The sequence below is a fragment of the Protopterus annectens genome, chromosome 7.part0 (assembly GCF_019279795.1).
Source record: "Protopterus annectens isolate FY-2018-M chromosome 7.part0, PAN1.0, whole genome shotgun sequence".
Taxonomy (NCBI): Eukaryota; Metazoa; Chordata; order Ceratodontiformes; family Protopteridae; genus Protopterus; species Protopterus annectens.
Window position 1 is genome coordinate 483,357,669 of NC_056739.1, and position 14,239 is coordinate 483,371,907.

General features: G+C 42.8%; 1 protein-coding gene across 1 annotated transcript in view; it reads left to right on the forward strand.

The window, feature by feature from the left end:
• The window catches only part of MINK1 (misshapen like kinase 1), a 1,658,622-nt gene that overhangs the window by 1,354,737 nt on the left and 289,646 nt on the right, over positions 1 to 14,239 (forward strand). The window contains exons 25-26 of the mRNA XM_044077078.1: positions 2,551 to 2,677; positions 10,327 to 10,464. Of these exons, the coding sequence (XP_043933013.1) occupies positions 2,551 to 2,677; positions 10,327 to 10,464 (265 nt within the window). The remainder of the gene's footprint in view (positions 1 to 2,550; positions 2,678 to 10,326; positions 10,465 to 14,239) is intronic.

The window sequence follows — 14,239 nt, forward strand, 5'->3', positions numbered from 1 at the left end:
TTGGCTGCACTACCCCAATGATCATGCATTGGCAAGCTATGTTAAGGAGTTCAGCTCCCATTTGGAAAAATGCATAGAGCCAGTAGTCTGTAACAAGTACTCTAAAACAGAAAATTAAAAAAAAATCTTTAAATAGCAATGCCCATACCCCTCTTTTCAAGGAAAATATTAAAATGATTATAAAAAAATGCAAAGCATTATCAAGTTTGCTAAAGGTGCCCATGGACTTAACCACAAAACATTACTCTCTAATGCACTGATCTTGTTCATAATGACATCTCCTGTTCTGCCCAGTAGACGTTCTAGACATACTTGTAAATAGAATTAGTGCTAGCATCACCCCAAGACATTTATCTTAAGCCCTGAAGTACCTGAATCCCTTACTTTCCCAGTTATTCTAAAAATCATTTACAGAAAGTGCTAATCAAGACCAAAAATACTATTACTGTGGAACCTGACAGTGTACCTGGTTCCTTACTTAGTAGGGCAAAACGTGCCCTTGGAACTGATTAACCTTTTAACTAACCCTAACATTTAGTTAAAAGGTTAATCAGTTCCAAGGACATGTTTAGCCCTACTAAGTAAGGAACCTGACAGTGTACCTGCTTCCTTACTTAGTAGGGCTAAATGTGCCCTTGCAACTGATTAACCTTTTAACTAACCCTAACATTTAGTTACTGGTTTCATCCCTGTTAAGTGTCTCACTGGAGCAGTGAGGCTCTTCCATAAGGGTGCCTTACAACCTGCCCTGGCAGTTAGACCTGTTAGTCTTAGGTTTCATCTGCAAAGCTATGGAATGTCTTGTAGCTGTCATCATAAACTGGGATATCAACAATCTCATTCAAGTTGACCCCCAACAGGTTAGGTTTGTAAAGAGTCGAGCATGTCTTAATCTTCAAAATTCCCTACAAAGGATTACAGAGGCTGTAAACAGTGGTCATGTGATACACCCAGAATGTCTTGACCTGGCTAAGGCTTTTGATGCCATTTCTCATGCTTGCATCATAAGAAAGCTAAAAGGCTTTAAAAATCTACTGATATGTCGTAAGATAGAAAACTGGTTGAAAGACAGAACCCACACAGTGCGAGTAGATACCTCATAAGAAATATGAAAGTCACCAATAGTGTCCCTCTGGGTTCAGTACTGGTATCGCCTCATTTTTTACCTTTCCTTCTCAGATATCCAAGCAGAGAGCCAAGACTTCAGCTAACAAAGTTAATAGACATATGCAAACTGAGGATTGTTAAGTCACCACCTGGCAGCCAAACCCTTCAGAACTAATTCTCTCATAGACTGTTGGTGTACAAAAAAAGCATAAACTTAAGGACAATAAACGTAGTATTACTTTTGGTAGACATGCCCCTCCCCTCATCATACTGTATAGGCAACACACCACTACAAAATGAAAATGTAATCAGAGACCTTGGAACTTAGGTTGTTGATTTGGTCTCTTGACTATCATGGCATTGGTTGTCAGCAAGTCTTATTATGTAGCCTGTTTAATTTCCAGAGAAGTATTATCAAGATCCAGGGGTAATCACTTTCTTATACTCAGCATTGGTCAGACCAGTTATCAAGTGTAATACCCTTTGTGGGATATATCTTATTAAATCTAACAGACCTCACGGGTTCTTGACTAAAAGGATCACAGACCCAAGTCTCTTGGCTGTAAACGTGGAAGCCCAATCTCTTTATTCAGTGTCTTAAGGCTTTTGAGAGGAGATGTCTCACTTGCCACATTAGAGACCCAGTTTTCTTGAGCCTGCTTTATCTCTCAAGTCCACTGTCTCTGCCAGTAATAGAACCAGGGACCACCTAAATATTCACCATAACATGGAGGGGCAGTTTTTAAATAACCCAACAGGTCTGTGCGTCTGTGTGCATCTCTGTGCGTGTGTGTCTGTCTGTGTGTGCGCATTCTGAGATGGACCTTCTTCCTCTCCAGAAGTTTTCGGTAGCATGGAAGCATTGAGTGTTGGAATAGTTTGCAGAATCTGAGACCGTTATGGAGAAAGTGGAGTGTCAGTAAATGGTTGCATAGATAATTAGAGATGGTTATAAAATGGATTAAGAGTTGAGGCAAGTGGGAAAGGACTGAGCAGATGCCAGTGAAACTGACTTCAGGGACTCAAACTGTTTTTAAATATTAATAGTGAACTCTGCTTTATAAATTTGCTAAGCTACGTAATATGTTGATTTCTAGTAATCCACATATTTTAACACCTTGCTGCTTAATTATAAAAATACTTTCATAGAAGGAGAAACAAGCTGTAGCATCTTTGCCCTGCAAAGAAGCTTTATTTACCTTTTAGGATTTTGAAAGATGCCCACTCATGATGCAGTTTTGAAAGCAGTACATTGAGAATTGTTTAAGGATATTAGAGATGTACATAACTCATAGTGACACTAACCGTAGCCTTGATCGTGTGTGGGCAGCATGTGTAGTAGTCTTACCATTCTTTATGCTATTGCCATGTTTTGCACTTCTTGCTTTTAGTAAAATTCAGAGGTGGCAAAATTTAACATTTTATGTTCTGTCTTTTTTTTAGCATACGGAAGTGCCAAGATGGAGACACTGATAGTGTAAACACTATGGTGGTTCATGAAGATGAGGAGCCACCAGTTGTCAACACTACAAGTAATACATATGGTGAAGACACTATGATTGTGCAGAGGGTAAGTCATGGGATTGTGCAGTTCCTGGAGAAGGCAAGGGATTGTAAGGCTTGATTGCATTTTTTTACTTGATTTTAATGATGTGTGTTAGTGTTGGTCGCAGAACATGTGAAAAAAGCCTTTTATTTCCTACTTATACTGGACTTGGCCTGGGTGGGCTTTATTTTCTTTCCTGTAAACTTGAGCGAGAATTGCCCTAGTTAATATGAATTATTTTGATTTCAAAACTTGATTAAAAAGACTTATTTTCCCCAGTTTATTTGGAGATGTGCTCTTTGGCTTCTGTAATAAGAGTAGTAGACCTACCCCATGAACCTGTGAACTGTTTGCTATTTATGTTATTACTATATTTACAACCACTGGGCCATTGAGAGTCTTAGCCTTATCACTCAAGTACAAATAATGCATACCGATTTCCTTGCGTTAGGAAGGAAAGTGATGCATACTCCAGTCATAAATTTATCAGGCAGTCTTGATGTGAATGTGTTGGATTTGCTTGCTGCTTGGCTTTTAACAGTATGGTAAGTACCCTTTAAGAAGAGGCTAATTGCTATATGTACCATGAGCAGAAGTTGAGAGTACTATGACCGATTCTGAATCACCATATTATGCATCTTCCCATTTGTGAAGTAGTAGTTGATGTAGACACCTAATTTAATGAGCAGTGTTCATGCTCTTTTTGATTACACATCACTACTTAGCTGAGCAGTGAGGTTGTATTTAATGCTCAGCTGTGGAGTCAACTTTTAAGATTTGCTTTTAGTTGCATAGTACGCAATGTATAAACCACACAAGCAGGCTTTGTATAATAGGTAAATCTCTGTTACTACCCATATTTAAAGAAATATTTATCATTTATTTACAACCTTGTTTGTTCTGATTTCCTGCTAAGGAGTGTGTCATATAACTTGTTTGCATTTAAAAGCATTTTCTAGAGTCTCCTTGCTCCTTTATCTGTTTAAACATTTCTGCAATTTTTTTTCTACTTAAGTAGTGTGGGTAGTGTAGCATTGTCCATATTCAGGTTTGTGTTTTGGGCCTAGTTTGTTAGTAGAGGCTGTCTGAGCGCATGTTCCAGGCCATCGTAGTTTAGCCAAAGCCAGTATATCATTTCCGTGAGAGTGAATTGTTCATGGTCATTGGCTGATTGGGGTTACCTGGACTACGGCTTGGAGTAAACACTTCATTGGTTCTTTCAAGCTTTTTTTTTTAAAGTTGTTTCTGGTTTCAACTTTGTTACTTAAGAAGTTGTCTTGAGTGTTTCTGCCATTTCACACTGAGTTAATTGGAGGAAGGGCACTGAATCAACTGATCTATGATATATAACATTAAGTATCCTGTTTTTTTGCTTATTTTTACGAGTTATTTATAGCACTTTTATTGTCTGCATATACTTTTCTAGCACTTTTATTGTCTGCATATACTTTTCTAGCTAGTTTCACTGTGTGTGAGGTATTAACTAGAAAGTTTCTACAATTGGTAAGCATCTGGTTTGGTTTGTTTGTTCTGATTTGTAGTTGCAGTTGCCCGCCCCTACTGTAAATTTGATCTGGGACACTCCTCCCAGTCTAGTGTCATTACCTCATTCTACCTAATCCAGAGAGAACATTTGAGAAGGCCAACACACTTAGTTTCTGCTCCTCCTTTCCCCTTTCCACTTTACAAAAAAAACCTTTTTTTTTCTAAGCTTGTTTCCTGCCTTTCCTGTAAGTCTAGTCCAGATACAGATTTGCTGTATCCAGGACTGTTTGTAAGCTTCTGAGCCCCTAAGCCTTTCTGTGTTGGAGGGAAGCCTTCTGGCTTAATTTTGTTTCTTAGAACTAGCCAGTTTTTCAGCACTCAAATCAGTTTCATTGAGCTCAGCACTTGTTCAGAACTCATTGTAAGCACTAAATAAGCTACAAATTACTGCAGCACTCAACTTTCCTCACTTGTCTAGAGGAAAATAGATTTTAGTACTTAATAAATAAGCACCTATCCAGGCATGTCTAAGGGACAGCTCCTGGTGTTTTCTCCTGTCTACCTGATTCATCTGGGCATCTTGGGGCAATGCAGCAATTGCCTCATGTACACAGGCAGCCCTCTCCTCCTACCACCCAACACTACAACCTGTGAGAGATGCACTTCTATAGCCAAACTGGAAGCAAAGCTCTCTTCAGCCAAGACTGGATAAGGTAAACACTTGCACCACACCACACTCCTCACATAGTCCCTCAAAATATACACCACCAAAACACACACACACAAACACAAAGCACACACCTACATTCACGGAGGCTCTCAATAAAAATCTATCCAAGCAACAGGGACCTCCAAAGCAGAAACGCAAGCAATCTCCATCCCCCAACACAACCCAAATGACACACAGCCCACAAACTCAGTGTGCCACTCAACCACAGCCCGTAAGTCATAACGTACCCAACACTCTAGTCATAGGTGACTCTATAGTCAGGCACACTGATGTTCCACTCACCAGGCTAAACAAGGAGAAAGTTGCTATCGGCTGCCTGTCAGGTGCCAAGATCCGCCACATAACGCACGCACTCAGGTCACTCCACAACAATTACAGATATGACTCTGTCATTGTCCATGTTGGTGTGAATGACCTGAGATATACCTCCCTGGACTACATGAAAAGAGACATGGAGGAGCTGTCTGATCTTATAGCCCAGGCAGGTACGACCCTAGCCCCGAGTAGAATCCTGCCATTACCCAGAATGATACCACAGTACAAGGACAAAAAGATTGACTTCAATTGGCTAAACTTCTGGTGTCATTCTAAGGGGATCCAGTATCTGTCTCCCTGGGATGACATGATCGACAAACCACGATGCTTTGCCAGAGATGGCCTGCACCTGTCGCCCTAGGGTTTCCAGATACTGGCTAAGGCTGTTGCCACCCCTATAGCGCCTTTTTTAGGCAAGGTTCAAATGACAAATTCACCACCGTAACAGATAACAAGCAAGCAAAATCTGAGGGTAATGTTACTTAATGCTAGAAGTCTAAACCTCAAAATTGCACTCACTCGAGGCATTCCTTAAAATGGAGAACATCGACATCTGTGCAGTGACAGAGACCTGGTTCAAGGCTCCAGAGAGCACTCCTGCATTACCAGGCTATAATTCATACCACACCTTTTGGCCACCTAACCTGGACCGAAACACTAAAGGTGGAGGCGTGTCCATGTTCATTAAGGATATCCACACCTCCAGGTTAGCTGCTCAGCATAATGCATCCGAGATTATCCAAGTGCAACTAACTCTGGGCAAGACCGCAATCCAAATTATAGCTTGCTACAGATCCCCCACTATGCCCCAGGATTCCCACTCCTCATTTCTTGATACACTGGAAAATATTAGGGTACAACCTAACACCCTAATAATGGGCGATTTCAACTACCCCACTATTAACTGGGAAAACTACTCGTGTACCAACTCTTGTGCTCAACGTTTTCTGGAATTCATAAATTCCAATGCCTTTAATCAACATATCCATACCCCCACCAGGGGCAGCAATATCCTAGACCTGGTCCTGGCCATTACCAACATGGGCACCAGAGGTCAATTTCTCATTGGTCTGATCCGACCACAAGCTAATCACCCTAGACATCCACATCCCACCACCCCCCCCCCCCCCAGTTAGGAAAACCAGCATAAAAAATTTCTGCAAAGCCAACTTCATGCTTCTTAAGTCAGAAGTGGCAAACTTCACGACACCCATGCTGATGGACAATAGAGGTACGACTGCTGACTCCTGTACAGATGCATTTTATAAGCACTTGCACGAGTGCATGGATCATGCAATCCCTAACAGAACCAGGATGCTATCCTCCAAAAAAAGGAAGCTAATCTGGTGGTCCCCTGCCATAAACAAACTGTACAAAAGAAGAAAGGAACAAAAAAAGAGTAAAATCCCATGATTGGAGGAACTCCGTGGTCAGCCTCAGTAGGAAGCTGAGATCCCTCATAAAGTCCTCCAAAGCTAGTTATGAAAACAAAATTGCCACTGATTCTAAAGACAACCACACAGCATTCTGTAGCTATGTCAAGAATCTCAATGGCAATGCTCAGATCTGCTCTGAGTTACAGCAGTTCTTCTTTCGGCTGCTCCCGTTAGGGGTCGCCACAGCAGATCATCTGTTTCCATTTCTTCCTGTCCTCTGCATCTTGCTCTGTCACACCAACCACCTGCATGTCCTCTCTCACCACATCCATAAACTTTATCTTAGGCCTTCCTCTTTTCCTGTTACCTGGCAACTTCATCCTTAGCATCTTTTTCCCAATATACTCTGCATCCCTCCTCAGTAGATGTCTAAACCAACGTAATCTTGCCTCTCTGGCTTTGTTTCCAAACCTTCCAACCTGGGCTGACCCTCTAATATACTTATTCCTAATCCTGTCCACCCTCGTCACACCCAGTGCAAATCTTAACATCTTTAACTCTGCCACGCCCAGCACTGACTCCTGCCTTTTTGTCAATGCCACTGTCTCCAACCCATATAACATAGCTGGTCTCACTACCCTCTTGTAGACCTTCCCTTTCACTCTTACTGGTACCCATCTTTCACAAATCACTCCTGACACTCTTCTCCACCCACTCCATCCTGCCTGTACTCTCTTCTTCACCTCTCTTCCACACTCACCATTACTCTGAACTGTTGACCCCAAGTATTTAAACTCAGCCACCTTCTCCACCTCTACTCCCTGCATCCTCACCATTCCTCTAGCCTCCCTCTCATTCACACACACATATTCTGTCTTAGTCCTGCTGACCTTCACTCCTCTTCTCTCTAGAGCATATCTCCACCTCTCCAGAGTCTACTTCACCTGTTCCCTACTCTCACTACAGATCACAATGTCATCTGCAAACATCATAGTCCACGTGGACTCGTCTGTCAACCTGTCCATCACCATTGCAAATAAGAAAGGGGTCAGAGCTGATCCTTGATGTAATCCCACCTCTACCTTAAACGCATCCATCACTCCCACCGCAGACCTCACCGCTGTCGCACTACCCTCGTACATATCCTGTGCCACTCTTACATACTTCTCTGACACTCCCGACTTCCTCATACAATACCACAACTCCTCTCTAGGCACCCTGTCATATGCTTTCTCTAAGTCCCCAAAGACACAATGCATCTCCTTCTGACCTTCTCTGTACTTCTCCATCAACACTCTCAGAGCAAACATCGCATCTGTAGTTCTCTTTCCTGGCATGAAACCATACTGCTGATCACTAATCATCACCTCCCTTCTTAACCTAGCTTCCACTACTTTCCCATAACTTCATGCTGTGACTGATCAGTTTAATCCCTCTGTAGTTACTACAGCTCTGCACATCACCCTTATTCTTAAAAATCTGTACCAAAACACTTTTTCTCCATTCCTCAGGCATCCACTCACTTTCCAAGATTTCATTAAACAATCTAGTTAAAAACTCCACTGCCATTTCACCTAAACACCTCCATGCTTCCACAGGTATGTCATCTGGACCAACAGCCTTGCCATTCTTCATAGCTATCCTTACTTCCTCCTTGCTAATCCACTGCACTGCATGATTCACTAGCCGCACATCATCCATCCTTCTCTCCCCCTCATTCTCTTCGTTCATCAGCCCCTCAAAGTACTCTTTCCATCTACTCAACACACTCTCCTCGCTTGTGAGTACATTTCGCTCATTATCCTTTATCACCCTTACCTGCTGCACATCTTTACTAGCTCTGTCCCTCTGTTTAGCCAATCGGTACAGTTCCTTTTCTCCCTCCTTAGTGTCCAACCTTTCATACAGGCACTAATTATACAGAGCCAACTGATATTGCCAACATCCTGGCAGATTGGTTCAGTGCTAACTTTACCCCTCTCTCACCCCCTAAAGGGCCCATCTCTATACCGGAAGAATGCAGAGTTCCTGTAATCATGGCTGCACAGATAAAAAAGTCTCCAAAGGCAAGAATACAGCATCCATGGAACCTGACATCATCCCAGGCTGCATTCTACACGAGCTACAGAACGAACTGGCACCCCACCTAAGTACCATGTTCATTCATAGCCTCACCTCGGGCTTTGTACCCACTGAATGCCGCATAGCAACCATTATCCTACTCCACAAAGGGGGAGCCACCACGGACCCTGGAACTACCACCCCATTAGCCTGACGAGCCTGGTCTGCAAGGCTATGGAACGTATCATTATGGAACTTATAAACAATGACATTGGTAATCTCCAAACCCTGGACCCTACCCAGTTCGGGTTTGTAAAAGGCAGATCATGTCTCCTAAACCTGATAGACTTCTTTGAAGCAGTCACCAAAGCCGTAGATGAGGGTAAGGTGGTCCATACAGCCTATCTAGATCTCGCCAAGGCTTTCAACACCATCCCCCACTCTGGAATTATAGATAACCTCACTAAACTAGGTATACACCCCTATGTCACAAGATGGGTTGCCAACTGGCTCACTGACAGAACCCACACTGTGAAAGTAGCAGACTCTAAATCCAACTTCAGACCAGTGACAAGTGGAGTACCACAAGGGTTCAGTCCTGGGTCCTCTCCTGTTTGGTATTTACTTCTCTGAAGTACAGGCTAACACAGAAGGTCTTTGGCTAGCAAAGTTCGCAGATGACTGCAAACTAGGAGCCATAATCAAAACTCCTAACGATGTGGACATCCTACAAAAGGGCCTCACTGAGACAGATGCCTGGTGTCAAAGCCATGGCCCCAAGCTCAATGCCAAAAAGTGCATTGTCATCCTCTTTTGGTAAAAACTTTGTACCCATGAACTACCACATAGGTGGTAGTCTACTTAACACTGAAAGTGTGATAAGAGACCTTGGGACACAGGTGGACAGTAGTCTCTCCTTTGATAATCACATTGCCACAGTAGTCAGGAAATCCTTCTACGTGGCACACATCATCACAAAAGATTTCTCATCCAGGAATAAAGGTCATTGTTCCCCTCTACTCATTACTCATTAGACCCATTATAGAATACAATGCCCCTTTTGGCATGTACCTCACAAGACATCTACAACAACTGGAAAGGCCACAGAAATACCTCACAAAGAGGATATACCGGCCTCAAACAGATGCCCTACGCAGACCACCTCAAAAAACTCCAGCTTTACTCTGTCACATATCGCCTACACAGAGGCGATCTCTGCCTAACATACAATGATATTTCAAACCCAGAGCTGTTGGACATGCTCCACTTAAAGAAATCCCAATCCTTCTGAGCTACATGCTGTACGGACCTAAACCTTAACACCACAATAAACAGAAAATCCTGGAGGGATAGATTCCTGTCCCAGAGACTTCCCATACTCTGGAACAAACTTACCTATCTATATCAAACAACGCACCTATTTAGCACTCTTCAAGAAAAATCTTGATGATTGGATGGGAGATAAGAAATTCATCCCGAGGATAACTTCTGTGGATCTGCTTGACAGGGGCACAGGAAAATAATTTTTTTGGGTGGCAAAAGCCAGAGTACCATTTGGCTAGGCTTATATAGGCCCTAGGGCCAATAGCCTAGTACCTACCTATGAACCTGTAATAAGCACCTTTTTTTTTATTCCAGGTAGACAGTAGATGACTAGACACATACTGATCAGACTGTTAATTTAAATGTTATTTTTTTTCTGTCAGACTCCAGAGGAGGAACGCAGTCGACTACATGCAGACAGCAATGGCTATACAAACCTCCCTGATGTCGTGCAGCCCAGTCACTCACCCACTGAAACCAAGGGGCAAAACTCCTCTCCAGACAAGGATAGCAGCACTGACGTAAGATTCTTTAATTTATCTTGGAAACCGCATTAGCCAGAGTATGCCAAGTTAACTTACATATATTTAAATCCAGTATCCTAAAGTTGATGTTGACAGTCTTGACTGTTAATTGCTCACTTGTACTTCAATATTGCTTTACAGGTGTATAGCTGACGTGCTGATGGAAATCTAGCCTGCTCTGGGTAGTGCAGCAGGAGGAGCTGAAAAGATTGACAGGATTCATTGGTTTGTTACAACCAGGGACTTTGTTAGGTACCTGGAAATTTTAAATCTAATGTGCAGATTCTTGCCTAGAACACGTGTGATACTTCACATGCAGGCTGTTTTGGCAAAGTTGACTTGTTTCTGTATGCATACCCTCCAATTCCCTGATGTGATTCAGAATGTATGGAAAGTAAACCGAAGAAAATAGCCATTTTTTGCTAAGGCAACATCCCCCCCGGAGCACAGGAAGAATCAATGAGTCTGCCCCAGCATGTACATCTATTTTTTCAGGGGAATGTGCCCTTGATCCCTACAAAACTTCCGACATCTTGAGTAATCTGACCCACTTACCCTTTGGGTGCCTAGTCATGAGGGACTCTAGATGACCTAATACCAGACAATATCCCAGGATGCCTTCTAAATAGCACGAAACATGACCTATCAGGGCCTTTGGAATTACTGTTTAACTGTAGCCTCCAAACACCCTTCATGCCTCATGATGGAGAAAAGGCAACAGTCATCCCTCTGCACAAAGGTGGGCTATCTACAGACCCTGGAAACTACAGACCCATAAGTCTCACTAACCTTGCATGTAAAGCCATGGAAAGAATATCATGGAGATGATCAAGAGAGATATAGTAAACCTCCAGACACTGGACCCAACCCAGTTTGGTTTAGTCAAGGGCAGATCATGCCTACTCAACCTGATGGACTTCTTTGAGAAGGTCACCAAATCAATGGATGAGGGTAGAATTGTTCACCCTGCCTACCTTGACCTGGCCAAGGCATTTGACAAAATACTCTACTCTGGCTTTCTTGGCAAACTCAAGAGGTTAGGTACAAACTCATGTGTCCAACCAGTGGATAGCCAGCTGGCTCACAGACAGGGCTCATGACGTTAGAATTTAGGGAGTCCAGCTCTACAAAGAGGCCAGTCACAAATAAAGTCCCTCTGGGATCAGTCCTTGGGCTGCTCCTTTTTGGCATTTACTTCTCAGAAGTCAAGGCCAGTGTCACTGGTCCCTGGCTGACTAAATCTGCAGATAATTGCAAATTAGGAGCGGTCATTGAATCTCCCACTGACAAGGATTTTCTCCAGGAGGGGCTGACTCAGACAAACTGGTGTCAGAGCCATGGACTAAAACTAAATGCCAAGAAATGCATAATAGCATCTTTGGGAAGTCTTCCATCGCTGGTAACTATCATATTTGACAACACACCCCTTAGAGTTTACCCAGTAGTCAGGTACTTAGGGACACACAGATAGTAATCTAGCCTTTGACGATCGTGTTTACAGTGGTGTTGAAATCATTCTATATTGCACAACTTATAAACAAAGGTATGCCATCTAAGTTCAAGTAAGTCATTGTTCCACTGCATTTGGCATTTGTCAGAACTATCATTGAGTACAATATGCCCCCTTTGGTATGTACCCAACCAGGCATATTCAACAATTGGAACGTCCACAGAGGTTCCTCACTAAAAGAAAACGGGGCGTAAGTAAAATGTCCTATGCAGACTTCTTCAATGTCTCCTACAGGCTTTTGAGGGGAGATCTATGCTTAGCATACAGGGCATTGTCAGACCCCACTCTGATGGACCTCCTGCATATTCACAAAATAAACAGCACCGGAATTACCCATTCTAAAGACTTAAACCTTGCCTGTGATATAAATAGGTCCTACTAGAGAGATGGGTATGTATCCCAGAGACTACCGCATCTATGGAACAGGCTCCCCCATCCATGTGAAGCAGAGTTCCTCCCTAAACCAGTTAAAGTGCAACTTGACAATTGGATGGAAAAACTGAAATTCGTCCCTGGTTTGGCACGCATTAATGGACACAGGTAACCTGTAAAATGGTTAATCTCCCAAACCCCTGCTTAGACTTATCAAGGGTATCAGTATTTGTCAGAGATTTGGGCTGCATGGCCAAGCTTAAAAAGGCGCTTGTGGTTGTTAGCTTAGTAAACACCTATGAACCTGTGGACCTAAGTGATTCTTAGTCAAATTAACAATATTTTCCATCTGGTGCAAGAGCAGGAATTGAACACCAGATGCAGTAGGGGTACCTGTGATTCTACACTAACTTTCATATCTGCTTCCAGCAGGGTTCTACTGCTTCTTATTGAAGAAGCACTGTGTACTGTTCACTAAATCACTTGCAGTAAAACAAGCTTTCAGAGCAGCTCCCCTCCCTAAGGTCCTCTAAAGAAGAGTGGTAGTGCTTTGGGACTTGACCTCATGCCGGAAAGACTGACAGAGTCCTTTAAATCCATCTCCCGCTGCTACTTAAAATACTTGACCTGGAAACTGCATTGTTAGTGACTAGTCATGTCAACTAAGAGGATTTGTGATCTCTATGCCTTTATTTGCAAGAAGGCCGTAAAGTTTTCCATAGTGACAGTGAGAGTTTGTGTACAACCTCTTTTTTGTACATAGTCTCTACTTCTGTTTTAAATTAAACCAACCAGTTTTCTTATGGAACTCAAAGTAGAGAGGAAATAATTTTTTAGTCCATGAGTATTCACAGGAAGCTTAGATACTTGCCTGTAGAACACATGACTTGAGAAAACTAGAGCAAACGTTTGATTCTTTTGCTAAAAGGGAGGGTAGTCTAGTAACAAAATAGACCATCTATAAGTGTCTAACGCCTTTCAGTAACGTCTGCTACTCTGTGAGCCCCCCACTCTATCAGGCAACAAGTGCTGCCACTGACGTGTGTAGATAACACAAGCCATCTTGAATGCACCCACTGGTTGTCTTTCTACAGTTTCTTTAGCTTCATAAGATGGATGTCCTATCAAGGGGGCAGGGCGGGCTTTGCCATGGCTGTTCTTCACAGCTCCCTACACTATACCCTAGGTAAACTAACAATCAGCCAACAAGTTAGGTGAGTGTTTGGAATCTTTACAAAGGTTGATACTGCAGTGGCAATCCATGTGAAGAACATAGTATAGGATCCTGCTGTAGTATGTTTGAGTAGGATCACTGTTGCTATGTATTGCCTTCCTCTATCCCTGCTTAAGTGCTTTCAGGCATCCTAGGTCTGGGGTGGGTACCATTTCCTTATTTCCTTTCATCTCCCCCCTATACTTAATTTGTCCAGCTCTTTCACATCCTGTGGTTATACAAGCTCTATGGAAGGTGGTTTCGTATGTATGCCTAGCTTGGCACCACAGGGGCAGTTTTGGGATGTTAAAGCCTGTAATGCCACTCTAGGCCACCTGAATGTTATGTGGTTTACACAGTATCGGGTCATGGACAGCCATACGTATGGCTGTTGTGAGCATTAAAGAACTGAAGAAGGTGAGGCAGTGTGCCTAAAAAAGAGGAATTCACTTGACCAGGGGTTAAGGGAAAGTTAAAGAACTGTGGAACCCGGGCCAGATATCAAACCTCTCCTTTGGCTTGGTTTCCAAAGGTTATTACTGCAACAGGGATTCTTAAACACCTACTGATAATGTAAGCTGTTTACACAACTTCGACATGTAGGCAGAGTTCCATAGAAGTCAGCTGTTTTTGAGATGTTTTCTCAATTTGCAACAGGGAAAATCTGTTGGAGAGGA